General features: G+C 42.4%; 2 protein-coding genes across 2 annotated transcripts in view; one reads left to right on the top strand and one right to left on the bottom strand.

The window, feature by feature from the left end:
- Positions 1-1806, top strand: part of LOC145391249 (uncharacterized) — a 19094-nt gene extending 17288 nt beyond the window's left edge. The window contains exons 19-20 of the mRNA XM_080265920.1: positions 225-341; positions 1319-1806. Coding sequence (XP_080122046.1) covers positions 225-341; positions 1319-1454 — 253 coding nt within the window. The 3' untranslated portion in view covers positions 1455-1806. The remainder of the gene's footprint in view (positions 1-224; positions 342-1318) is intronic.
- The window catches only part of LOC145391250 (HMG box-containing protein 4), a 186101-nt gene that overhangs the window by 13305 nt on the left and 145703 nt on the right, over positions 1-27093 (bottom strand). The window lies entirely within an intron of this gene.

The raw sequence follows: 27093 nt of genomic DNA, 5'->3' as shown, positions 1-27093 counted from the left end.
GTATTATGTTATTCAGCCAAATCTTCCACCTATACTACTTGACCTTACATTATCTTACATTCCTTTTCCTTTCCTTTCCTTTGTTTCTTTTCTGTTCTCTCTTCTTAGGTCATCCACATCACATCTACCTTCAGGTTACATAATTTTCTCTTGTTACACCACTACAAGTTAATGTCCCCACCTCCTTCCCTTTTCCCAGCTACTTAACAACCCATGCATTTCAGACTGGGTCGTTCGCTGGTGTCAGTTGGCAGCAACCCTCGCAGCAACATGGGTCTGGCAGTGGTTAACCCAGGCGTGGCGAACCTTCCACCAACAGTCCGCACTGACCTTGCCAACAAGTTCGTATACCCAGATCGTTCAGCATCGTTAAATTTAGTTTTTCTTATTTTATTTTAATCTGAAATATCATCCAGGATTCCAGGCGATTAAATGATGAGTGAATGGGAGTGTGGTCCATTCAGTTTGGCAAATATCTCATTTTTGTTAGTTTTTTCTTGCTCTCTGGACCCTACTTTATCCCACCCATGGATGGGAAAGGAGGTCTGGTTGATGATGATGATGATGGAAATATCAGCAAGTCATCACACAAACAGTAGTATGGAGGACATTTTTTTTTCTTCTTTTTCAGAGTCACTTTGGCTTTAGTTTAGGCTAATGTGTGCTTGATACTGCTGGGGGGGTAAATGGTGAGTGGCTGGTTGTTTATCTTAAATGTCAGATGAAGTAGCCTAGCTGTAGTTCCCAACACTTCTGATGGGACTGTGTAGGATTGGATGATGGATATATACACTTGTGGTGTTTGAATAACCCCAGTTTGTCTGGCCAAGCACATCAGGCAGCCACAGGCTAGCGACCACCCCTGTAGGGCTTTCCTGTGCAGTGAACAGATGTTCCCTTGCAGCAGACAACATCTTGGCACAGCAAGGCATGGGGAAGAGTGCAAAGGGTTAACTCCTGGATGGAGGATACAATTGCATCTCCATCCTGTTAGCAGGGGCACCACAATATTCTCCACACCATCCTGTTGTTTGGTTATATGGTTACTACCCAGCATTGTAAATGGTTTTCTGGGTCACAGGAAACTGTTAGCCTTGTCACTCAATGTAGGGTAACCTGCTATGGAAAGAAGAGTAAATAAAAAGTGATAGGAAGAATGGGATAAATAGGAAGAGAGGAGGGCAAATAAATTAAATGAATAATAAAGGTGAAGGGAGACATAGGCAGCACTACATCAAGTGAGTGGATGATAGTCATCACCACTTAACATCAAGGATATAAAAGCCGCAGAAATAATCTAACCTTCTTATTTTCACAGGGTGTTGGGTCTACGAGAGGTATACAGTTCTGTTTGGCATCAGGGTCAAGAGTCACCCGGCCTGCAGTCATCACTACTGGTGTTATCCTCACTACTAGCACGCCTACTGCCTGACCACTCCATACACACTGCTTAGACATTCCACACTGTTTTGTATTTATTCCACATGTTTTGCTTCTTGTATTTATTCCATATCACACTTACACTTTCCAGACAGATGTAATTTACATCAAATCTTCACCTCACACTTAACTTTTAACCTGCAGATCATATACAGAGTCCACACAATACTCTTTCCACAGCACATTCTTAACATTTACACATTTCTCTCTGGTGTTGATGAGGAGCCAACATGTGTTGATGCTGTGCATCCTGGGTGGAGCAGCTGCAGCTTCTACCCGGAAACCAAACCATCTCAGACTTCATTAATACATTATACTACACCTCACAAACATACACTGTACATTCTTCACATTCTCTAGATACTGTATTACAGTATATAGATTCTGCACTACAATCAAATTTCATACTCTTTCCATACCCAAAAAAAATCACGCTACACATCAAAACACATGCTTATTCCACATTACACACTGCTCAACACTTATGCCATGCCATTCACACCACAGTCTTGAGACATACAACCACATCTTTCAGACAGTCTAAGTATCCCACAAAGCTTTTACACACATTTCAAACTTCATAACTGCATTAAGACAAGTGTTTACTTCTTTTAGATTTCATAGATACAGGTACCTCAGAACAAGCCTCTACATCTTTCAGACACCATTAATCGCTTATACTACACCTCACAAAATTGTAGTAGATGGGTGGTTACCATTGTCATGGGAAGTACTGCCATGGAACTGTTCTGGGACAATGCCCAGTAGCTGGCCTTGCACTAAATGTCTAGGCTGGGAACTCAACCACATTTACTAATCAGTCAAAGTCCAGGCTGAGACTGCTGCTTATACATATCTTGCGTGCACATTTCATCCTCTTGGGGGCTATGCCTCCTCCATTTCCCTGCACCATGCCATGTGGAAAGACCCTGTTCACCTTGGTGGAATGCTGTCTACCACAGGAAGGCAGTTGCTTGCATAAGGTTAATGGGTTTGCTTGGCTAGACAGACTGGGATAGAGCAACAACAACAGCAGCTTCACAAACACGTGCATACCCCACGTTCTCCAGATACCGCATAGCTTCCACAGTACATTCTCAAATATCATACTCTTTTCTCACTTAACTTCTTGACACTCCAACTCACAGATGGTATGTTTTTCAGATTTTGTATGGATTCCAGACCACACACGTACACTTGTACAGTTTGATCCACATTGCTGGTTTGCTATTCATGTGTCTCTTATTTATATTTTGTTTTGTTTTGTTTGTTTTATTCTTTTTGTAGTTTTTCATATACCAGTGCCTAGTGTGAGTTTAAGCCCTTCACTATGATGATGTGGCACTGAAGAGGGATGCCCTCATGTAGTGACCTTGGAACAACCAAGTGGAGGAGCTGCCCTGTTATATAAAGTTACACATCTGCCTCCCTATCCCCTGAAAGTAGGATAGTCTAGTGCAAGAGGAGGGTAATTTCCTCCTGTAGTTCACTGGGTTGACATTTGAGGTGAACCTGGGGCTACAACTACCACCACTATTGCTACTACTACTACTATGATGATTTACTTTTGTTATTTATTATTACCAGTACCAGGCAGTTTTATTCAGCTTCGGATTGTGAATGAGGAATTGAGAGGAAGGATGGGACTTGAATGTAATAGCGTTGAGATGAGAAGAGGTGGATTGAGATGGTTTAGACATGTGGAGAGGATGGAGGATGATAGCTGGGTGCAGAGGGTGAGAGGTGTGAACAACAAGGGTCATGCTGCAAGAGACAGACTGAAAAAGAGATGAGAACTGAAGGGATTAAATATAGTCAATTCAAGAAGATGTCTCCTTGTAGCTGAGTAAAGTTTCTGATGCATAAGAGAAAAACACGTAATTTTGTAAAAGTTAATACAGTACAGTAATATGTCATTGTAGGGAAGAAGTTAATTGATTGTTAATGTGGTTTTATAGAGTTTGTTATTATTATTATTATTGTTATTTTCATTTTTATTGGGCAAACTTGGGCTGTCTGAACATTGCTACTCCTCACCCTGCCCTAGGGTAGGAAAGGAGGTCCAGATGATGATGAATGATGATGATGCTTAAAATTCTTTGATGTGATGGTACAGTACTTTTCTGTTGGTATTCTGAAGGGGTTGAAGGCTGTATCCAACCCCTAAGGTTTGAAAACACTCTCCTAAGCTGAATAAGTTTGACTGAATGTGGCATGAGTGATGTGGTGGTAGAGAGGGATGTCTTTATGTGATGGCATTGATGTAACTGGGCTGTTTCACTGCCTGATTATTCTAACGTCCCTCAACTCCCTCCCCATCCCCCCAAAAGGAGGGAGAAGGGAAGATCCAGCTTGCACTCCATTGTGTTGACATCCAGAGAAGCTTGGGCCAACAAGACCAAGAATAATTAAATAAAAAAATCAGCATAGTGAAGGGTTTAAGATAATTTATTGTTGTTAGAATTAAAAAAAATAAAAAATAAGTTTACAGTTGGGAACTCTTTTAATTCACCTTCACTAGACTGATCTAGTGGATTCAGGTGCTCCATAGGCTGTGATCATTGTTTGACAGAAGTGGTGTGAGGAAGGAAAATGTAGATACCCTGCTGTCTAGTGGGTTAAGTTGCTCCATAGTATGTGACCCTTCTTTGATGAGGGGAAAATGTTGAGTGTTTGTGAATATGGATGGCTGGTGGTCTAGTGAGTTAAGATGCTCCATGGCTAGCAATCATAGTGTGGCAGAAGTGTGGAGGTGTGGTCGTTGGATGGATGCTGCATTTGTGTCTAACAGGGGCACCATAATGGATTCCATATTACCCTGTTATCTGGTTGTACGGTTACTACCCAACACTGTAAATGGTTTCCTGGGTTACAGGAAGTGATTTGCCTTGTCACTTAGTGTAGAGGCACCAGAAGTAGAAAGAAGAGTAATCAAAAGCAACAGGAAGGAGAGAAGTTGGAAGAGAGGAGAACAGACACAGAGATAGAATGATAATGGCAGAGGAGGAAATAGACAGAGCTACATCAAATTGTGTGTGTGTGTGTGTGTGTGTGTGTATGTATGTGTGTGACTTCATAGACTTCATAGTTCATTCCCTGAGGCCCAGCAGTCTACCTATGTGCCATGCATCTTACATTCAAGGGCACCAATACCCATCATCTATATTAATACATGGTAAGGGAGGGTCATTCAGGACTGGTGTGATGGTGTTAGTTTTTTTAATGATCTGGTTTCCTGTTGTTGTGGCCTTGTTGCGGCAAGTCATTGTCTGCCGCAAGGGAACCCTGGTTCACTGCACAGGCAATCCTGCACAGGCAGTTGTTTGCCTGCAGTTGATGTCTGCTGTGCTAGACTGACTGGGGTTCCTCTTCTCATTCTACTAAAACAGCTGCATGAGGAAGAAACACCGGGGTTCAAAATCTGGTTCAGGCAGCTGTCATCAATCAACTTAGGTGTCCATCCACCTTTTATGGGATGGCAGGTTGTTCCTATTGTATATCCAGGACGATATGAACCCTGTGGAGTGCAGGCTGAATTTTACCTTTTCCTGCAACTCACCATCCTCCTTTAAGGGGATAAGGAGGGAGCTGAGGGATATTCATATAACAGAGCAGTGGAGTCACTCAGCTTTATCTGACCAACCACAGGAAAGCATCCCTCTTCATCACCTGGGTTGGTGGGTAATGTGAGTAAAGAAGTACTTAATGTAACACCTCAGGGGAGTAACTGTGATAACCTGGATGATGCAGTGGCCTTGTATCCCACGATGGTGGATGAGTAACCTGCCACAGACTCAAACACCTGAGCTGGGGAAAGTGGCTTAGTGCCTCGTGGTGTCTGCTTCCATCTTTCCATTTATTTTAATGTTTGGGTGTACTAGTAGCAGCAGCAGCAGCAGTAGTAGTAGTAGTAATAGCTATTGTTGTAGTTGCAACAGTACTACTACTACTACTACTAGCACTAGTAGTAGCAGTAGCAACTGTACTACTGGTAATAGCAGCAGCATCAGTACTAGTAGTAGTCGTAGTAGTGGCAACAGTACTCTAGTAGTAGTAGTTGTAGTAGTAGTAATAGTTTAGTAGTAATTGTTGTTGTTGTCCTTGTAGAAGTGGTAATTGTTGTAGAAGTAGTCACTGCTGAAATCTGAATGATATTACTGATTAAAGATTTGTTTATTATGGGGCTCTCGTAATACCTCTTCCTTTGCGATTTATTCTGATGGGATTATGAAGGTTTAATAAGCAAAATAAATTGCCAGGAAGAGCTGGTACTAAGCTTCAGATACCAATTAGAATTTTCGTAGCAACTCATCTTGAGCGATTTATTCCGAGCTCCAGATATCACCTAGAATATTCGTAGCGCCTCATCCTTAGCGATTTATTCTGCATATTACACCTCAATACCCCTTTTATGTAACTAATGCCACATTGTCGATATAAAAAGATTATGAAGGTGTAATACGCAGTTATTCGCCATGAAAAGGATGCTACGAAGCCTCAACTGCCACTCCGAATATTCGTAACACTTGCTCCATACCGATTACTCTATATAACCTCAGTATCGTGTTGAATGTTACTATTGAAGACTATATGTAGATATTAAGACGATATATACAACTCAGGTGAAATAATAAAAATGTGACATGGAAAATAAACCACCAAGGAAGAGGTGCTACGAAGCTTCAAATGCCAGTTAGAAGAAAGGTTTGCTTGGAGGGGAAGTGGAGGGGCGGGATGGGGGAAGCTGATGAGGGAAGGGAGGTGAATGCTGGCCCACTTTTGTTCCAGGCACCGGCTAAGTAACTTCCCTCCTATTTCATGGTGAGTGGTGGTAATTTTAGCGTTTATTAGGCATAGTCTTCTTGGTTATTAATCAAATCGACCTTCCGATCTGACTACACTTGGCTATTGATTGAGTTGAAAGGAGTTACGTGTCTTTTATGGGGTGGAAATGAGTGCCCTCGGTTACTAATGAGAACGCACTGCAATATTTTGTTAAACTATTGTGTACTAAAATATAAAAACTGTTTTTCCAGGATACGTGTGGTGGTGGTGGTGAAGGATGGTGCCTTCCAGTGGTGGCACAGATGGTACTAGATGGTGGAACTGCCTGGTTATACTGACACCCGTTCGTCCCTCGAAAGGTTAAATTCAAGAAGGGGCAACTTCAGCCAGCAGTTCACCGGGCTCTGTTAAGATGAGTGTGTGCAACTACTACTGCGTCTGTCAGAACGGTATTTTGCTTATTCAGTATTGAACCTCGTAGCAATCCTTAACTGCATAATTGCCTAATGCCCGGCAACTTAATTCCGTATGAGATGCCTACAAGCAGATCACCACGTGGCCCTGTCCTCTTGACATTTGGTTGTCTTCCTTCCAACGTACCCTATCATAACTATACTGCATCCCTCCATCACTGGTATCTCCCTCTCCCTCCTCACTCGTATACTAGTCAGTCTTTCCTCCATCACCTCCACGTGAACTGATAGTTCTGAGTGTAATTCACAGTCCAAATTTAGTTAGCATGGAAAAAAAGAGTGAAGTGGAGGAAAGGGGGAGGAGGAGACAAAGGATGAAATGGAGGGATGGAGTGGAGAGAAGGGGTGGGGGTTGAGGCGGGAGGGCACTTTTAACATAGGACCGGGGAGACTTTGAGGCTATTTGTTTGTCGCCACCCTTATAGGATTAAGGAGTCTGAAGATATATGTAGACTGACGAGCTGTAATAATGCATGACGTATAATGGATTTTATTCCAATACACTTCCAATACTATTGGTAGTCCTATTATTAGGCTGCTTTAAACTCGCACCCCCTCCTCCTCTCCATTCCATCCCTCGTTATCTCTGCACTCCGTCCTCCAGATTATTCTCGGTCTCTTCCTTCCCCTCTCCAGTCATCTAGTCACTCTTATTGCCAGTCCTCTGGTATGCCCAAAGTAGGGTAAAACTTGACAAAAAACATCGTGAGTCGTGGAAAAATTTATTAGATATGGTGGAGATGGATCAGTGCCAAGGATCATAAGTAGGGAGCTACATGGCTATAAGCTTAGTTTCTCATGACAGGAATGGTGCACCCCATTCACAAGTTTCATGAGTTTCCATGGTTACTATTCAAATTAACCCTCCAGTCTGATTATACTTGGCCATAAGAGGTTGTTGGACAAATATTAACACATGTTACTCCCAGAGAAGTGATATGGAAGGCCATACTAGAGCTGCAGTGTTTTTTCCTGGCACAATAACTTAAAATACACTGCCAGAGGAAAATTTAGACCAAATCTAAAAGTTTAGTCTCCCCAAAGTAGGTAAGTCTGTTCTATTGCCAGACTCCTTCATCCTGTGAGGGTGGCCAGTAACTAAATCAGTGTTGCCCTGTCCTCCTCCACTTGGCTGTCCTCCATCCAACTCGCCCCCTTCTCTCCTCTCCTCTCCTCTCCACTTCATCCCTGTCTTGTCCTTGGTCTCTTACTTCAGGCCTCTGTCTCATCCCCCCTCCCCTCCAAGCCTCACATACCCTAGTCTCATGAACGTTACAACAGCATCTCATTTGACCTAGAAATATGTATGAGGGCAAGGAAAGTGTCACAATTAGCCCTCTCATGGCCGGTACAGCAATGGCATTTTATTGCAGCTAAAGCAAGGCAATTTTGTTCGTTATAGGAGCCTGAGTTATTGCAATCATCTTGTGCGGTGTGTGTGATAAGTGGGTGCATAAGAGATGTAGTGGTATAGAGGTAGACTGCGAGATAATGCTGATTTTATGTGTACAGCGTGCCGGGGTGAGCAGGTGGAGATTGTCAGACGTGAAAGGATTTAACTTGCTGGTGAATCTCTTGAGTGTGTGGAAGAGTTTTGTTATTTGGGAGACATGTTGTGTGCTGGAGGTGGGGCTGGAGCTACCTCTGTGGCTAGGGTGAGAAGTGGTTGGAAGAAGTTCAGGGAGCTCTTTCCTCTCCTGACATGGAGAGGGCTCTCCCTACGTGCTAAGGGGTCTTTGTATGCAGCATGTGTTAGGAGTGTAATGCTGTATGGGAGTGAGACCTGGGCAGTGAAGGAGGAAGACATTCGCCGGCTCAGACGTACAGAAATGACAATGATTAGGTGGATGTGCAGTGCGTCCCTGCGTCCAAGGCCTGGAGGGGCTGGGTTTACAATGGAAGAGTTGAGAGGTAGGATGGGACTGGAGTGTATTGGTGTTGTGATGAGGAGAGGTAGATTGAGGTGGTTTGGACATGTGGAGAGGATGGGGGATGATAATTGGGTGAGGAAGGTGAGAAGTGTTAATATTGGGGGTGGGGTTATGAGAGGTAGACCGAGAAAGACATGGGACGAAGTCATTAAGTGTGACCTTAGGGTTAAGGGATTGAACAGGGAGGCTGCAATGGATCGTGCAGCATGGAGAGCCGCCATTAGGTGACCAAGGCCGACACATGCAAGCATGTTGGAGCCTTTAAAAACGAAAACGATTAACCCAGGCGGAATTACTAGTACTATATTCCACAAAGCTAGACGAGTTCAGCTGAAAATTGTGGGAGCCAAAGTTAATATTTATCACCACTAGCCCCTCTAATGGTCAGGGCAACTCCTATGTTATTCTAGCTAAAACCAACAACTTAATTTAGAGCATAGGAGCCTTATCACCATTGGCCCTCTCATGGTTGGCACAACTCTAGTATTTTATTTAAAACTACAATTTTGTTCAGCTGGTTCATAAATGCATACAACTTGATCTAACCTGAACACATTCAGCCTGGGGATCTCTTGTTTATCAAGTCTACTGTCTAGTACTTATCTGCACAGGACTTGAGGTGGCCAGAAAGGAATTTCCAGTCTCGCTATCCTCCAGGCTGCCCTTCTATTCAGATCGCTCCCTCTCTCTCTCCACACCGTCCCTTGATCTCCTCAGTCTCATTTTGGGCTAGTTTTCCTGGTACAATCTAATTTTGACTACATAGTTTTGGATTCTTAACATATACAGCATTTTGATTTCATAATTCAGATTTTAGTATGCTGTAAATGAGTATTAACATGGTCTTAGATTTCGTACCTATATATTTTGTCTGATTACCTAAATACTACTCGGGTGTTGGTTGATGAGTGGACCTGTCCCTGTCCCAGCCCCTGTCCCAGCCCCTGTCCCTGTCCCAGCCCCTGTCCCTGTCCCAGCCCCTGTCCCTGTCCCAGCCCCTGTCCCTGTCCCAGCCCCTGCTGTGGTGTTGGTGTTAGAGGTGCTCAGCTGGTGCCCTTGCTCTGGTGGTACTGGTGACCTGCTCCTTCTCCTGGAGGATCTGGTGGTGCCCTGTTGATATCTATGCTCTGGTGGGCTGCTGCCCTTGCTGTGATGGTGGTAGTGGTGGTGGTAGTGCCCTGATACTGCCCTTGGTTGACCTGGTGGTGCCCCTGGATGACTTGTTGCTCGTGTTGAATCTGTCATTTTTCTGGTGAGTCTTGTTTGACCCTTTTGTTTGATCAGTGCATCAAGTTACTGTACTTTGGCACACAGACTTGGATGTGGGAATTTCTAAACTTCATTCACCTTAACTTGGCCATTCTATGAAGCTATTAATGCAGTGATCAAAATTTAAGCTGTGGAAAACTTCTGTAGTTTTTATACTAGCCCCTGTAAATTGTTAATTTTGCAACTGCAAGAATTTTTATTTAATTAAATTTAAACTTTTAAAGATATACATTACTGAAAGTGAACTTTTGAACTCTAATACACTATGGTTCACAGGTCTGGTGCCCCTGCTGGTCTACCCTGCCAAGAACTGTTCCCTGCTGAGCCAAGGACTCTGAGGGTGTGGTGACCCCCTGCGGAGCCAAGGACTCTGAGGGTGTGGTGACCCCCTGCGGAGCCAAGGACTCTGAGGGTGTGGTGACCCCCTGCGGAGCCAAGGACTCTGAGGCTGTGGTGACCCCCTGCGGAGCCAAGGACTCTGAGGCTGTGGTGACCCCCTGCGGAGCCAAGGACTCTGAGGCTGTGGTGACCCCCTGCGGAGCCAAGGACTCTGAGGCTGTGGTGACCCCCTGCGGAGCCAAGGACTCTGAGGCTGTGGTGACCCCCTGCGGAGCCAAGGACTCTGAGGCTGTGGTTACGTCCTGCGGAGCCAAGGACTTTGAGGCTGTGGTGACTCCCTGCGGAGCCAAGGACTTTGAGGCTGTGGTGACTCCCTGCGGAGCCAAGGACACCGAGGCTGTGGTGACCCCCTGCTGAGCCAAGGACTGTCATGCCTCTGCCAAGAACACCCTTCCAAGTCTGCATTTATATTGTATTGTTCATTAACATAACTGCAGAATAAAAAGTATGACTTATTCTGTGTGTTTTCTTAATCTTTTTTAAACAATGTTTTTTGATCTTTATTTAATCCTTTTGACTTTTTTCAGAATAAGAACCAAATATTTGTCATGTCTGACCACATACATATTTTACACTATACAGTACATATTTTTTATCTCAACTTTGACTAGAAAAAAACATACATATGGTAATTAAACATAAGTGTTGAAAAAACTTTATTCACTAAATACATAGATACAACCAATTGAAAAAATATATACAAAAATCAAGTCAAACTAAAAATAATTATATAAATATAAAATTCAAAAATCAAAATGAACTAATACCAAAAAAATATAAAAAATACAAAAAAATTAGCAAAAAATGGGCAAAATATGGGAAAAAAGCGGCCAAAAAATGTACCTAAGTCGATTGCCAAGAAAAAGGTGACCAGGTTTCGCGTCGAGCCTTCCATAATCTGAAGAGTGTCCGGAGACTAGCTGAAATGGGAAAAAAGTGTTATAAAAAAATCAAAACCCATTATAATAAAAAGCCCCCCCACCCCATTCCCCTTCCCTCCTTCACCCAAAATAAATGGGGTGAATGGGGTGGGGGAGCAGACAAACCACACACTGATGGGGAGGGGGGGGGGCAAAAGTTCGTATACTGTTCCACTGTGTCTACCTCTGAAACTTAGGGCATGTCCATCACCTTCCTCCCTGATGCATCATGTGAACAAAAATGATCATAAGAGCAGAGAAACTTCAAATGCCTCTTCTTAACATAAGAATGATCGTATGAAGAAATGTACGAAGTTTTTCTCAACTTAAGAATGATCGTAAGAGCAGGGAAATTACGAAACGTCTCGGCACAGGACCACAAGAGGAAAGTGACAGGCAGACATAGTGAAATATTTGACAAACTTTTGTCCCCAATTGTACCAAGAGAGCTTACAGCCTCGACACACACACAGACAGCCATCTTTAATTTGAAAGTTGCCAGCTAGTGTTTTTATTACTGATTTTTCGACTTACTATATTTTTTTTAGATGCCTTGAGTTGCCAACTAGTATTTATTTGCACCAATTTTTCAACTTAGTATTTTTCCGAGATGCAAATAGCAAGACGTACTCATTAGTTAGTTAATCTTTGAATTATTATTATTATCATTATTTTTTTTTTTGACTTAGGAAAACTTTTCAGAGCATTACATAGGTCTGAAGTACCAAATAACCGACGTCAGGAGAGAAATTTTGGACAAAGAATCATTTCGGAATGTCAAAATAGTAATATTACAAAATCAACAGAATCAAAATTGACTTTACTCAATGAAGGATATGATTCCAAAATTTTGGCATCAAAAGAGCTTATAGGACTTTAATAAAATTCAAAACTCGAGTATCTGGTGATCAACATACTCAATGCTGGCTTTTGATTAACCCTTTAATTATGTGACATATTAGTTTATTTTACTGAAAGGAGGTCTAGATGATGATTATTATTCTTGCTGGGTGCTAAAGATGAAAGCCTTCATGTGGTGGCACTGATACAACCAGGAGGCTTTGCTGACTGGTTAAATGCCCCTCAGTCCCTTTCATATCCCCCAAAAGGACAATGGTGGACTGTAGGAAAAGATAACTTCAGCCTACAGTCCACTTAGTTCAGATCTAAATAAACCTTGGGCCAAAACAACAACAGCAGCACTGATATAACCAGAAGACTTTGCTGCCTGGTTACATAAATTTTCCTCAACTCCCTCCCTATTCCCCAAAAGGACAATGGTACTGGGGGAAATGGCCATGTTCAGCCTGCAGTACACTGAGTTCAGATCCAAATGAGCCTGGGGCCACAACAACAAGAATAAAATATGTCACTATATTAATGGGTTAAGAGAATGAAAGAGGCCGTACATGTGTGGTGTCAAAGTGGACCTGGATTCACAAAACACTTACGATTGATTTTCAGTCGTAACTTACTAAGTGTTTTTGTAATTACATATAGTTAGTCTGTTTTCACCTGACATAACTGGGCTACTCCCTTAACTTTACTATTAAACTGTGTCAGATTCTGTAATACTTAGTTATGGGGTGCGAATGATTCTCCCGGGTTACTCAAATGAATTTATCTTAAATCTCACAACTTGATCACTAAGCGGTGGTTGCATGGATTTACTGAGCCTTAATCATGAAGCAGAACTGAGTCTCCTTGGTTACTAATCAAATCAACCCTTCAGTCTGAATAATCTGGCCATAAACTAAGCTGAAAGAGTCATCACATTTTCATCTGATCAAACTGGGTTAACTTCACAATGTAAATATGAATATGAATTTATGGCTATATGAAATTTAATAACCCTTAATTATGAGGAACGAGTGAATCTCCTTGGTTACTAGTCAAATCAACCCTCCACTCTGACAACATTGGACCATCAATTAGGCCGAAAAGGGTTAGGAATCATTGCTAAGTTGGAGTAAATACACTACGGCAGATATTTAGCTACCACTGGCCCTGGGAAGCACTACCATGATGGTGAAGTGTGGCTACAAGCTTGGTAACCTGCCATACAATCATCACTCTCAGGTGGGGAACTCAGCCACAACTGCACAGAGTCACTCCAAGCTGAGACTCCCTTAGTTTCACAAATTTTATTATACATCTGTGATTCGTTTTGACTGATTGATGACTGACTGAGTGGTTGATTGACCAACTGACTTACTGACTGACTGAGTGGTTGATTGACAGACTGACTGGCTGAGTGACTGTTTGACTGATTAACTGACTGACTAACACATCAGCTTCTTAATCAACTGACTGACAGATCAATTCAGTGTCAAGGAAAATGGGACACAGAATCTCTACACATACCGGTATCTTGTTGGAAAAAAAAAAAAAAATATGCAGTTACGACAAGAGAATCATCGTATGTTAATTTGTGACGTGAAAATCATTGTATGGTATTTTATGAATCCCCTCCACAACTCACAAGACCTGGGTTCATATCTATAAGTGTTCCTGAGTTTAAAGAAGCCTAGAGGTGAAGTGGCACTGTTCTTGGGTTTGAGTGAGCTGTGGCCTTTGTGCTATGGTTTGGGCTTAGACATGTGGTTTTTCTATCTTGCAAAATGCCAGGTGGTTTAGCGAGTTAAGGCAACCCAACTGGACTACGCCTATGGGAGTTTCCATCTGAGGGGTGGCTTGCTCACAAAATGCCATTCAGGGCTGGGGGAGGCTGGTCATCCTAATCTTAAATGTCAAGACTGCGTACTCGAGCCCCTGGCCCCTACGCTCAAAAGGAAGCAGAATGGATATGTGAATTACCTAATATTAAGCTGTGTATAGGACTGCACTCTACTGCATTCACATACTGATAAGCCTGGGGTTGCAACGACTGTACTACTTCTAACTTCACTCAATTACTAAACATTTCATTATTTAAGTAGAGCTAAAATTTTATCTATCAATCTATTTTACAATCTATCTACTGGTTTATATCTATCTGTCTGTCTATCTCTGTCTATCTATCTGTTTGTCCACCCATCTACAGAATTTATACCAATCTATCTATCTATCTATTGTTAAACACCTTAATCCCATATGGGGTGGCCACAAATTATCATGTCCAAGTCACCCTATCCTATGCCATCAAGCTGCCCTCTTTTCAATTCACACTCCCCACTCTCATATACCTCTCCACCCCATCCCTCCATCTCATTCCCTCCCCCTACCCCCTTCCACCTCACTCACACGCACTCTCCTAGACACTCTCTCATTCTCCACCCTCTCCACATGACCAAACCATCTCAAGGTACTTCTAATGCTTTCTAACATAGCTAACTTCAATTTTCAAACAGTTATTACAAGAACACAAAAATGAAAATGATTTTTTAAAACGATTAAGTGTTATGGAGACTGGTTTATCACAGAACTACACAAAGGTAATTTATATACACTTATGGTGTGGGGAATGGGCTGCCTTCATGTGGTGGCACTGATCCAAATGAGTTGTGGAATTTATTTTCAAAATTCACTGGGAACATTCATACACACAAACCCAGGTCAGTGAGTGTAAGCGCTCTGGTCCATAACAACAACAACAACAATAACAATAATAATAATAATAATAATAATAATACAAAGCTTCATATCCTAAACAGCATAGGACATTTCTTATCATCTCTTTCAAATGCACATTACAGCTTACACCTTAATATTCTCTTGTGTGGTATTCATATCTTTTATATGCTGGTGTCTAGTGGTCTAGTCAGCTAAGGCACTCCAATTAGATGTGAAGTATAGAGTTTATATCCAAAGGGCGGCTGGGATGTATTTTTCACAGAATGCTGGGCACTCCTGATTTAAATGTCGGGACTGAGTAGCCTAGTCCCGAGTCTCTACCCACCTGGTGGGTCAAAAAAAACAGAGTGGGTGATGGATGGAAAGATGGTATTAATACAGTACCATACTATACACCCACATGGGTTTGGGAAGTAACTCTATCTTGTGCAGCGTAGATGCTGTGGTATTAGAGGTAGGTTGCAAAATAATGGTGATAATATATGTGTGGTGTACTGGATAGAACACACAGAGACTGAGAGGCATGGCTGGATTGATCTTGCTGGAGAGTCTTCAGAGTATGGAGGAGGAGTTCTGTTATTTAGGGAAAATTTTATATGCTGGAGGTGGGGCTGGAACTACCTAGCTCTGTGGCTAGGGTAAGGGGTGGTTGGAAGTTCAGGGAGCTGTTGTGTCTCCTGACATTGAGAAGGTCCTTCCTCCATGCAAAGAGGTCCTTGTATGCAGCATACAGAAGTGTAACGCTGTGCATTAGTGAGAACCAAGCAGCAAAAGACGAGGATTTCCATAAGACTTAAACAAGCAGAAGTGATAATGATCAGATGGATGTGTAGTGTCCCTTGCATGAGAGGCCTGGGAGGGTTAGGACTGGAAATGAAAAGTTGAGAGGAAGGATGGACTCAAATGTATAAATGCTGAGATGAGGAGAGGTAGACTGAGATGGTCTGGGCATGTTAAGAGGATGGAAGATGACAAATGGGTGCAGAAAGTAAGAGGTGTGAACATCAAGGGTAGGACTAAGAAGGGCAGACCAAAAAAAAAGGACCTCAAGGAGAAGGGATTGAACAGGAGGGCTCCAAAGATTGAGCAAAGTGGACAGCTGCCATTAGGTGACCAAGGCTGAGACATGTATGCAAGCTGGAGCCTTTATAAATGAAAAGAAATACTGTACTAACACTTGGTGTGCCTGTGGTTTAAGGAACTCCAACTAGATGTGGAGAATAAGAGTTTATATCTGAGGGGGGGAAGAGACTTTATCTATCTATCTAGTTATCTGTCTATTCATCCATCCATCCATCTATCTATCTACCTATCTATCTACCTACCTACCTACCTACCTATCTATCTATCTATCCATCCATCCATCCATCCATCCATCCATTCATCCATTCATCCATCTATCTATCTATCTATCTATCTATCCATCTATCTATCCATCCATCCATCTATCCATCCATCCATCTTTCCATCCATCCATCTTTCCATCCATCCATCCATCCATCCATTCATCCATCCATCTATCTATCTATCTATCTAGCTATCTATCCATCCATCCATCCATCTATTGATCCATCCATCTATCTATCTATACCCATATATCTTAATCCTGTAAGGGGTGGCCACAAATATCTTAATCCTTAAGAATAATCAAAATATTCTTGATGTGGTTTAAATTTATGCAAAATGGTTAAATATGAGGCATCTTGGTCATTACAGTCTATTTCTTCAACCCCAATGGAAAAATATAATGTGTTTGGTACATACTGTATTGACTAAAATCAGAACTGAACTATCTTGTCCTCTACTACCTGCATGAAAAATTTCAGAATGACAGGTTCACTCTAAGCAAAGTTCTGAAGGAAAACAAAAGTACAAAAACATCTACCTTATCCACTACATAACGGAAATTGATATTTGACCAGATTACAGGTTACCCATGTTTCACGACAGACTTATACGATCCTGTGCTTCTATGGTCGTAATATTTTGAAACACTGTTTTCAAAATGTGATTGCCATTTTCACTTATTCGATTCCTATGATCCCCTAGAAATCACCAATTGCTTATAAACAACTGCCAATTTCACTTGCACAATCCCTATAATCCCTAAGTTCAGTATAATGTTGAATGTTATCCCATTATTTTTCCATGAACATGACTGGGCTTAATGTATGAATGTGAAGCCTAGACCCTGTAGGAACAACACAAGTCAGAGTGAGAGCCGTGGAGATGAGTTATCTGAGCAGAGCTTGTGGAGTTACATGGAGAGACAGACAGACACAAATCGGGGAGTGAAAGATCACTGTGGTGTCGATGTGAATGTGGAGCATGTGGAGTTAATGCAGAGATGGACAAACAAATGAAGAAGTGAAAGAGTGTTGAGGTGTTGATGTGGATGTGACTGAAAGTGTTAGGAGAAATACTCTGGGATGGTTTGGCCCTGTGGAGAGGATGGAGTGTAAGAGATGGCTAGAGGGGTACAGTATATGTGAGTGAGGTGGAGGGGAAGAGGAGGAGGGGGTGACTGAGGATGAGATTGTGGGATGGAGTGGACAGACATATGAGGGAGACAGGTGTGAGCTGGTGGGTGGAAAGCCTAATGGGTGAGGAGAGAGCGATGTGGAGGCGATTTGTTTGTCACCACCCCTAATGGGATTAAGGCATCTGGCAATAGATAGATAGACAGATAGGTAGATAGACAGCTAGATAGACAGACATAGATAGCTAGACAGAGAGACAGATAGACTGATACACAGATAGCTAGATCTTACTCTGAGGTTGACCGGTACAGAGGGAATCCGAGCCATTGCTGATGAATTCCAAAACTGTTCATGAGGATACTAAGGTGTAATGTGCATAATAAATCACTAACAAACAGGTGCTAAGAGATCTCCAATGCCACTTAGAATACACGCTATTGGTACGAGAAACTTGACTTAGCTATTAACATCATGGAGTGGAGAAATACAGCCGATGAGTGGATGGAGAAATGGTTGACGGCCAATAAGAGACGCACATCAGAAGAGTGGGTGGCTGGATGGATGCTGGTAGACCTCTAGTAATTCCATCCGTTCATTTGCTGAGAAAAATAATAACAGTAACAACACTCATAAAAATCATCATCATCATTATTATCATTATCATCTCCATGCAGAATGATCACACACCTCCATTCACTTTTCAATTGCTCTCTAGTAATTGGAACTGGAAAGGGATGCCTTCATGTGGTGGCACCAATACGGGTGGGTAGTGTAACTGCCTGGTTATACAAACATGATTCAACCCCCCCCTCCCCAAAATCCCCCTAAAAGGAGGATGGTGGACTGAAGGAGAGGGTAGATGCAGATGAACCTGGAGCTACAAGTGCTAATATCACTCTATGAACAAAATAATGGCTGTTGTTGTGGCTTCAAAGCTTGTCTGGACATAAACTTTGTGGACTGCAGGTTGAGATATGGAGGGGGATAAGGGTTACTTGTATAACCAGGTAGTGGAGCCACCCAATGATATAATGCCATCACAGGAAGGCAACCCTTTCCATCACCAAGTTAAAAGTAAAAATATTACAGTATAAAGTCTCAAATGAAAAAAAATCCAATTTCCAAAAAACCCCACTTTCCAAAATATTTCTTCAAGTGATATGAGGTACTGATATCACTTGTCCCAACACAATCAATGCATATCTGTTAACTTTTTTGAAGTACATATAAACCATATCATCATCATCATCTGGACCTCCTTTCCCACCCCAGGGCAGGGTGAGAAGTAGCAAAAGTAGCAACATCCAGACAGACAAAGGTTGCCCAATTCAATGAAAAATGCTTCCATTCACTTATCATTCAAACCTTCAAAATCCTGGCTCCGTCATATGGGTCAAAAGAAAAATTTCACCACATTCTGTAGCTTCACATATACAGTGGTCATCTGACAGAGCCAATCCAAACCTGTCACATTAGAAAGGGGTGCCACATCCCTCGTTCTGCGCTTCTCTGCATAAAATTCATCCAGCCAGCTCGGTCTCTTGTCAGTCCCTTAGCCTCACCAAATTCCATACCTCTCTTCCTCACACATCCACCATATCCCTCCACCTTCTTCTTGGCCTACCTCGCCTCCTCCCTCCTTCAGAATTACTCAGGTATACCCTTTTCACCACTCTATTATTATCCGTTCTCTCCACATGACCAAATCATCTCGGTACACTCTTCGATTCCGGTGTCCACAGACTTCCTTACTCCACATTTTTCACGAATCACATTATTCCGTATCCTATCCACTCTCTGTACTCCACATACATTCCTCAGCAATCCCATCTCCACTGCTCTTACTCTTGACTTTTCGTTTTCATGCCACACCATAGTCCCACATCCATATTTTAAAGTCGGCACTAACACTCCTTCATGTATGCCTTGCACAGCTGACACACTCAAGCTTCTGTTTCTTATCAAGGCCTTCATAGCACCAGCTACTTTCCTTCCTTGGGTCACTTCTACTTTCCACTTCTTCTGCACATTTTCCTCTCTTTTCTATCACTGTTCCCAGGTATTTGAAGTCTCTCACCAATTCTTACAAGGCACTGTTGTTCTTGCTGAAACCCAGTGTGTCTGGTTGAGGAGACCCATCAGCTACAGGTAAGCAACTGCTTCTGCACAGCCATTTTACAGGTACAGTACTGCGCTTACATTGTGTCAGGATGTGGCATCCCCTTGTTATCGCCCACCTTTAGAAGGCTGAGTGATAATATTTTTGCCTGCCTCTGTGTGTGTGTGTGTGTGTGTGTGTGTGTGTGTGTGTGTGTGTGTATCTGTTCCCATTATATCCCATGAACGGCTGGAGCTATCAACATGAAACCTTCCGGATATCAAACTATGGCCAAAATCTTGGACGACATACTAAATGGGCACTCGGGGTCAAGGTCACCAAAATGGCTGCCAAAAGTCAACTAGTTTTTATCACCTCCTTTTGGCACCATTATATCTCATGAATGGCTTGAGCTATCAACATGAAACCTTCAGGGTATCAAGATATGGCCTAAATCTTGGACTTGGCCAACAGCATATTCTGGCGGGAGATTAGCATTCGTCTCCCAAGTACTTTTCTTTCATGTTAGATAATGTCTTACCAGGGTTGGAACAGGGGCCTTCCCAAGGCAAGGTGCAGGGAATTATAGCAAGATTGGCTCCAGGGTGCATGCCACAGCTGTTCCACCTAGAATGCACAGTACCACCACATGTTGGCTCCCCTTCAGTGCCACAGGGTACTGTATACAGTATACAGTTACAGGTACTGTAAGTTTTTTGCTACATAACTGTCTCATTATATCCTTTTTACTCTAACCTGTACTAAAATTACCATCTCTCCATCTTGATTACTGAGTTGTGAAAGGAGATTATATATTGATGCCAGTCATGCAGAGAAAGTCTTTGGAAAAGATGTGGAGGTACAGTACTGTGTTATTCTGCCAATGAGCCACATAAAATAAGGTACATAAGGAAAAAAAAATCTGGGTCAAGTCAAGATAAAACAACTACAGTTATCAATATGATCCTACAGTTCAATAATATTTATTTTCCGTACAGACTCTGAACCCAAGCATTTCGGATCTGAGTTTGTACTGTATGTAGTTTATGTGTATCCGGAAATCTGGGTTGGGATACCTGAACATATTTATGACTGAGTCCTTGTCATAGTGCTGGTTTGTTTTTGAACTGGAGGCATGGAAAGCTTCTACTTGCTTCCTTCTTTGTCTTTCCATCCAAAACAAAGAGCTGCTATGACAGTTTCCCTCTCATAACCAGGAAATGTTTTTAACAAAAGAATGCAAGACAGGGGAAAATTCTGATGCTGACCATCCTGCAAAAACTAATCTACGATTCCATTGGAAGTACCTCTGCGAACTCCATATTGGCTTTCAAATGCTCATCATATTCACATCAGTTTTCTTGACAAAGCTATGCAGCCAGAGAGTTGGCATGAAAACTGGAGTTTGATTCAGCCAATGACATATGGAAGAAAAAAAAAAAAAATGAAAAAATGTCTGTAAATCACAACACATTATTAAAGTATGAGGCTTTGTAGCATCTCTTTCTATGTGATATACTTGATATGGTTAATATTTTCTTATGTGACACTGATATCATTTTCATAAAAACACTGTAAGTACTGACTTTGTTTATGTTTCTTTTTTGTGGTTGGAAGGGACAATCTTTGGGCTTTCATCCCTTCACTCCTTCCTCCTTGCATTAAAAAAAAAAAAAAAAACACATTGGTCTCCACAAAATAGGGGGCTCTATGCTCCCCATGCTTCCCCCCCCCCCACCAAATCCATGCCTGCTACAGTAACCTCCAGATATTTCTGAAAAGTTTCATAGGACACCAAGTAGGTCTGTGGGCTGAAGATGTGCTCAGTGACTAGAGAAATGGGGAACACACCTGAAATTCATAAGCCTTTAGACAGTCTTGTGCATTCTGAAATCCTGAGGAGATGTATCCACCCTAAAGCTGCAAAGTCCCGAGTCCCTGAGGATTCTGAAGCCTTGACAGCCATATGCATCTTCTGTCATCCCAAGGCATCTGCATGAGCTGAGGGTCTACATCACAGTCTGGGGAAGAGGAGGGTGCATCAGATCTATTTTATCTATCTGTCTAGATATCCACCTTTTTATACCTATCTATCTATTTATAACCAGACACCTGAATCCTGGAAGGGGTGGCCACAAATCAATCACCTCCATGTCATCAAGTCCTCTGCCATAAGGCCACCCTTTCTACAACTCACAAATCCCTCTCTCCTAAACCTCTCCATCCTCTACTTCCATCTCATTCTTGGCCTCCCTCTCCATCTCACTCACATACACTCTCCTAATCAGTCTCACATTCTCCAACTCTCTCCACTATCTTTAATCATCATCACTACCATTATCATCGTCATCACCACCACCACCACAACCACTCCAATTGCAACAACATAATATACTGCACTAATATTCATCACCACCACCATCATCACCCTCACGATCATCATCATTATCGTCATCATCGTCATCATCCGGCCGCAGGAGTGTGGTCTACAGGAGCTGCTGAGGTGAGGTTCTTCAAGTAGTTGGTCACCATATTGCACCTGGAAAAAAAAAAAAAAAGTTACCGGTATATGAGATCTCTTTGTCATCATCACATCATCATTACCTTTTTATCACCATCATCATCCACATATTTGATGCAGGACTGCCTTCATGTCAGTCTACACTGAGTGACAAGCCAAATGCTTTCATGAAACCTAGGAAACCATTTGCTACATTGGGTGGTAACCAAATAACCAAGTGACACCTTATGATCTAGTTGGTCTCTCCAACAAGATGGGACCAGAAGTGGCTTACATCTGAGGGGTGGGTAGGGTTTACTGTATATTTAATGACACTTGGGGACAAAAAACAGGATTAGACAATGAATGAATGAATTCCCCTCCCCCCTTACCTTACTCAGAGAAAAGGCAGAGGTGTTGGTGGTGTACCTGGAAGCAAGCTTGCCTTGCAACTGAGATGTTCTGGGTTCATTTCCCAGGCCAACCATGGGACCTTTTGGTAGGGTTTCCGTTGCCCCAGTCTGCATATACCTGCAAGTGAAACACAGACCTGGATGCATATCAACAAAGTAAGCTGTATAATGGGGGAAGAAACTAGACTCAAAACACACACACACACACACACACACACACACACACACACACACTAACCAGTCAATTTTCGGTACCAATTCACATCACTCGATCCAGGAAATCAGACACAGCCACATTGCAGACAACATTACTTTGAATCTATTCCACTATAAATTTTTCAGAAATAGGTATTACTTTAGAAGTAACCAACGTTACCGTTTTTCATTATATTACGTCCCTGATCTTTAGTGGAAAAGTTTCTAGATCTTTAGTGGAAAAGTTTCTAGAGAAGGGAAAGAAGTTGTATGAAGCTTTCATGGATTTGGAGAAAGCATATGACAGGGTGGATAGACAAGGATTGTGGAAAGTGTTAAGAATATATGGAGTAGATGGGAAGTTGTTGAATGCTGTGAAGAGTATGTACGATGGTGCGAAGGCTGCAGTGCGTGTGGATGGTGAACTAAGTGAATTTTTCTCTGTGAAAGTTGGTTTGAAACAGGGATGTGTCATGTCTCCATGGTTGTTCAATCTGTACATGGATGGGGTAATAAAAGAGGTACAAGGTAGGGTAGTGGATGTTGGAGTGGCCCTGGTGAGAGAGGATAGTGTTTGGAAACTCCCTGTACTGTTGTTTGCAGATGATACTGTGTTGTTGAGTGAAGACGAAGGGGAGCTGCAAGGCTTGGTGGATGAGTTTGAGAGAGTGTGTAAGAAACGGAACCTAAAGGTGAATGTAGGGAAGAGTAAAGTGATGGTCTTTGAGAGAGGTGAAGTCAGTGAATGTACAGCGAGGTTGGATGGTGAGGAATTGGAAAATGTGAGTACGTTTAAGTATTTGGGTAGTGTGATGAGTAAGGATGGAGGTTTGGAGGGTGAAGTGCTTGAAAGGGTACAGCAGGGAAGAAAGGTTGCTGGTTCCTTAAAAGCAGTGATAAGAAACAGGGAAGTGAGCATGGAAGTAAAAAAGTTACTACATGACAGTATTGTGATACCAACTCTAACGTACGGAAGTGAAGCTTGGACATTGTTGGAAGGACACAAGTCAAGAGTGAGAGCAGTGGAAATGAGTTATTTAAGAGGAGCCTGTGGAGTCACGTGGAGAGACAGGTTGACGAATGAGGATATAAAGGAGCGTTGTGGTGTGGATGTGGATGTGATAGGAAGCGTTGTGAGGAACACACTGAGGTGGTTTGGCCATGTGGAGAGGATGGAGGGTGAAAGATTGACGAAGAGAGTGTATGTGAGTGAGGTGGAGGGTGGAAGAGGGAGGGGGAGACCGAGGATGAGATGGAGGGATGGGGTGGAGAGGTATATGAGAGAGGGGGGTGTGAGTTGGGAGCAGGGCAGTGAAATGGCGGGGGACAGGGCGACTTGGAGGCGATTTGTTTGTGGCCACCCCAAACGGGATTGAGGCGTCTGGCAATAGATAGATAGATAGACGTCCCTGAACTATTCTAACTAACACTTACCTTTTAAACCTAGTTTGAGTTGGGGGAACGAATTTTGTAAGGGTAGTCATTTAGTGACAGGTTAGGCTAACGCCTAGTAGCAGATGAATGTTGCGCCATATTGGCTGGTGCAGACGTGTGCACTCGGTCTATGTCGGCTGGATTCGAGTGTACTCGGCTGGTACTTTCGTATGTATGGGAGTTTTAAAAACAGCCAATCAGGTGTTCCCGAGCAACAGGGACTTTTGAAACCAGCCAGTCACAGCAGTCGTAAGTAAAACCAGCCAATCACCTAAAAGTATCTGTGGGTGACGCAGGGACGCCCAAGATTTGAAAGTCAGTCTGGTCATGGCCTCCGGTGGTGAAGAATGTGTTGTTGATTTCCAAGCTGTATCAGTTGTAGCAAGGATTATTGGCAGATTATCAAGGACTACCACTATAATAACGAAGCATCAATTGAACTACTAAGAAAAAATTGCCAAGTGAAGTACAATGTAAAGAGTGTGATTTGCCCTGCAAAGATCGAGAAGGTAGACATCGGTGGTACTGCGGCCGGTGGAGGAAAAGTTGGAAGAGTAGGGGGAAGATCCAGTACAAATTCACCATTTCCGATTATAAAGGAAGAATTCTACACCCTTAAAGGTAGGTCAGGTCAGGTTAGGTTAGGTTGTGTTGGGTTAGGCTAGGTTGGGTTAGGTTAGGTTAGGTTGGGTTAGGTTAGGTTAGTATAATGGAAAATAGTGTGTTTTTAATTAATCTTGATCTTGATTTGGGTGGATAAACCCACTTTTGGAATTCTTACTCAAATTTCCTAAGGGGGGATTTTCCCCAAAAAATGAAGGTCAGAATTAATTAAAACACACTATTTTGCATTGGAACACAAACAAATTTTCATTTAAAAAACCGTTGGTTACTTCTAAAAATTTACCCAGAAATATATATTTAACATGAAAATCCTATATTAAATTACCTCAGATCTCTGCTGACATCTGCCAGTAGCCAGCCATATTTAAAGTTCTTAACATGCATTTTTTACATCTGAAAACTGGCTGTCAAATGCAAGTGAGGTCAGGTTGGACTGGGTTAGGTTTGGTTAAATAATTAAATTTCTCACTGTTTTGACACAAGATACACTGATGCCCCCAGCTGGAGCGATGGTTGGTAAACAACGCAGCCAGTTGGTGAGATCGTCAGTAAACTGCCGTGGGCGATCTGCCCGGTTCCTTAACTACCCAAAAATAGGTATATTTTGCCTTCAGTAGACCTAATCTTCAAAACAACTGATTTCCAACAAAAATGAAGCTCAGATTCATTCAAATCGCACTGAAATTGACCAGAAACTAAATTTTTTGTTTCAAGTGATGTGAATTACTGAAAACTGACCCACTAACCTCATAGTAGTGCTGAATATGAACCCAGCTGACTGAAGCCTAAGTTGCCCTTCTGCACTCCAGCATCTTCCTTCCAATGGACTAGGAAGTACTTTGAGGGACGTTCGTATGGCCAGGCAGTGGGGCCGCTTGGTAATATCGGTGCCACAGCATGAAAGTGTCCCTATCTAGCACAATTTTCTATGTTAAAGGGCTGTAGGCTATTTAGTACGTTTAAACACTGATTAAAAGGACAAAATATTTACACGGAGGGGATTTAAAGAGAGATTAAATGGCTGTGTGTACCTCCGGGGCTTTAAACTATGAACTATCCTCCTAACCAACGCCCGGATCGGGAACTGCGTCTCATCTCCCTTTTCTTCCGTCCCCACTGGCTGAGGAGAGCTACAGATATCTATTTCTTCTGTAAATCCTTCTGCCTATATAAATCTTTCTGCCTGTAGATGGATAGACAGACATATACGGTAGATATACAAATCGACAGATAAACAGATAGATACATGGATAGATAATCAGACAGACACACAGCTACCTAGCTAACTAATCACAGGTAGCTGGATAGAGACCGACAGACAGACAGTTAGTTACATATATAGACAAAGATTCATACATATCCAGAAAGGTAAACAGATAGTGATGGACAAATAGACACATATGCAAATAAACAGAGAGAAAGAGAGAGAGATTTTAATAACAGAAAGGTAGACAGACAGGCAGGTGATATTGAAACAAATAGGTAGATAGATAGATGGATAGATGAGTCACCAATATCCGAGGGCACGCACATTGAGTTGTCAATGATAGTGTTAGGAATGTTATGAGGTCCACCCTCTCTCTCTCTCTCTCTCTCTCTCTAATCTTTGCATTAATTCCTCAACATTCTCCTCATCTCTGCCCTTGTTAGACATGGTCGTCTTCACGTGGTGGCACTTAAGCACTCAGACGGTGGAACTGCCTTGCTATACAAAACACGCATACTGTCTCGGGGTCGTCTCAAATTAATTCCCTGACATCCTCCTCTTCCATGACCTTGCATTTAATGAAGGAATTATTGCAGCCAGAGGTTCATCTAAAATGCGAACCCAGTAGACCGCAGGCTGAGGAGGGAGCTGAGAGACGTTCGTAAAACTGGGCAGAGGGGCCGCTTAGCTATGTTAGTGCCACCACTTGAAGGCGTCCCTCTTCTACACTCCTCGCATTTAGCCAAATTCTGGTGATGGACGCCTTCACGTGGTGGCACCAGTGCAGAGAGTTGGAGAAACTGCCTGGATGCACACGAGTCCCTCACTGTGCTCTCTATACCCTGAAAGGAGGGTGGTGGACTGCAGGAGGAAGGTATCTTCATCCTGCAGTCCACCGGGTTCGCGTTCAAATGATCTTGGGATTGCAACAACAACAACAACTACTACTACTACTACTATTACTATTACTACTACTACTACTACTACTAAAAGAGAGAGAGAGAGAGAGAGAGAGAGAGAGAGAGAGAGAGAGAGAGAGAGAGAGAGAGAGAGAGAGAGCAATAAAACAAATCTAGTGTAACCAATATACATATCTTTATTTTGCAATATAATTAATTAAAAGAAAACAAATAACATGTCTTAATAAACTGTTTAAATATGCTAAAATATATTCTGGAATATTTTGTTATGCTACAGGCTTCACCGCTTTATTTTTTTATTTTATTTATTTATTTTTTTTTACCGAAGGGGCTTACTGTAGGGCTAATTTTAATTGAGAAAGTCATTATCACCATATAGGTCCAACTTTCAGCCGCTACGGGGCGTCAGTTACTGATAACCTAATGGATGAA

This window comes from Coenobita brevimanus, chromosome 17, assembly GCF_032717465.1.
Source record: "Coenobita brevimanus isolate Jiangsu-jjx chromosome 17, ASM3271746v2, whole genome shotgun sequence".
Taxonomy (NCBI): Eukaryota; Metazoa; Arthropoda; class Malacostraca; order Decapoda; family Coenobitidae; genus Coenobita; species Coenobita brevimanus.
The sequence above is the reverse complement of the archived record's forward strand: the minus strand, read 5'-3'. Positions and strand labels throughout refer to the sequence as shown.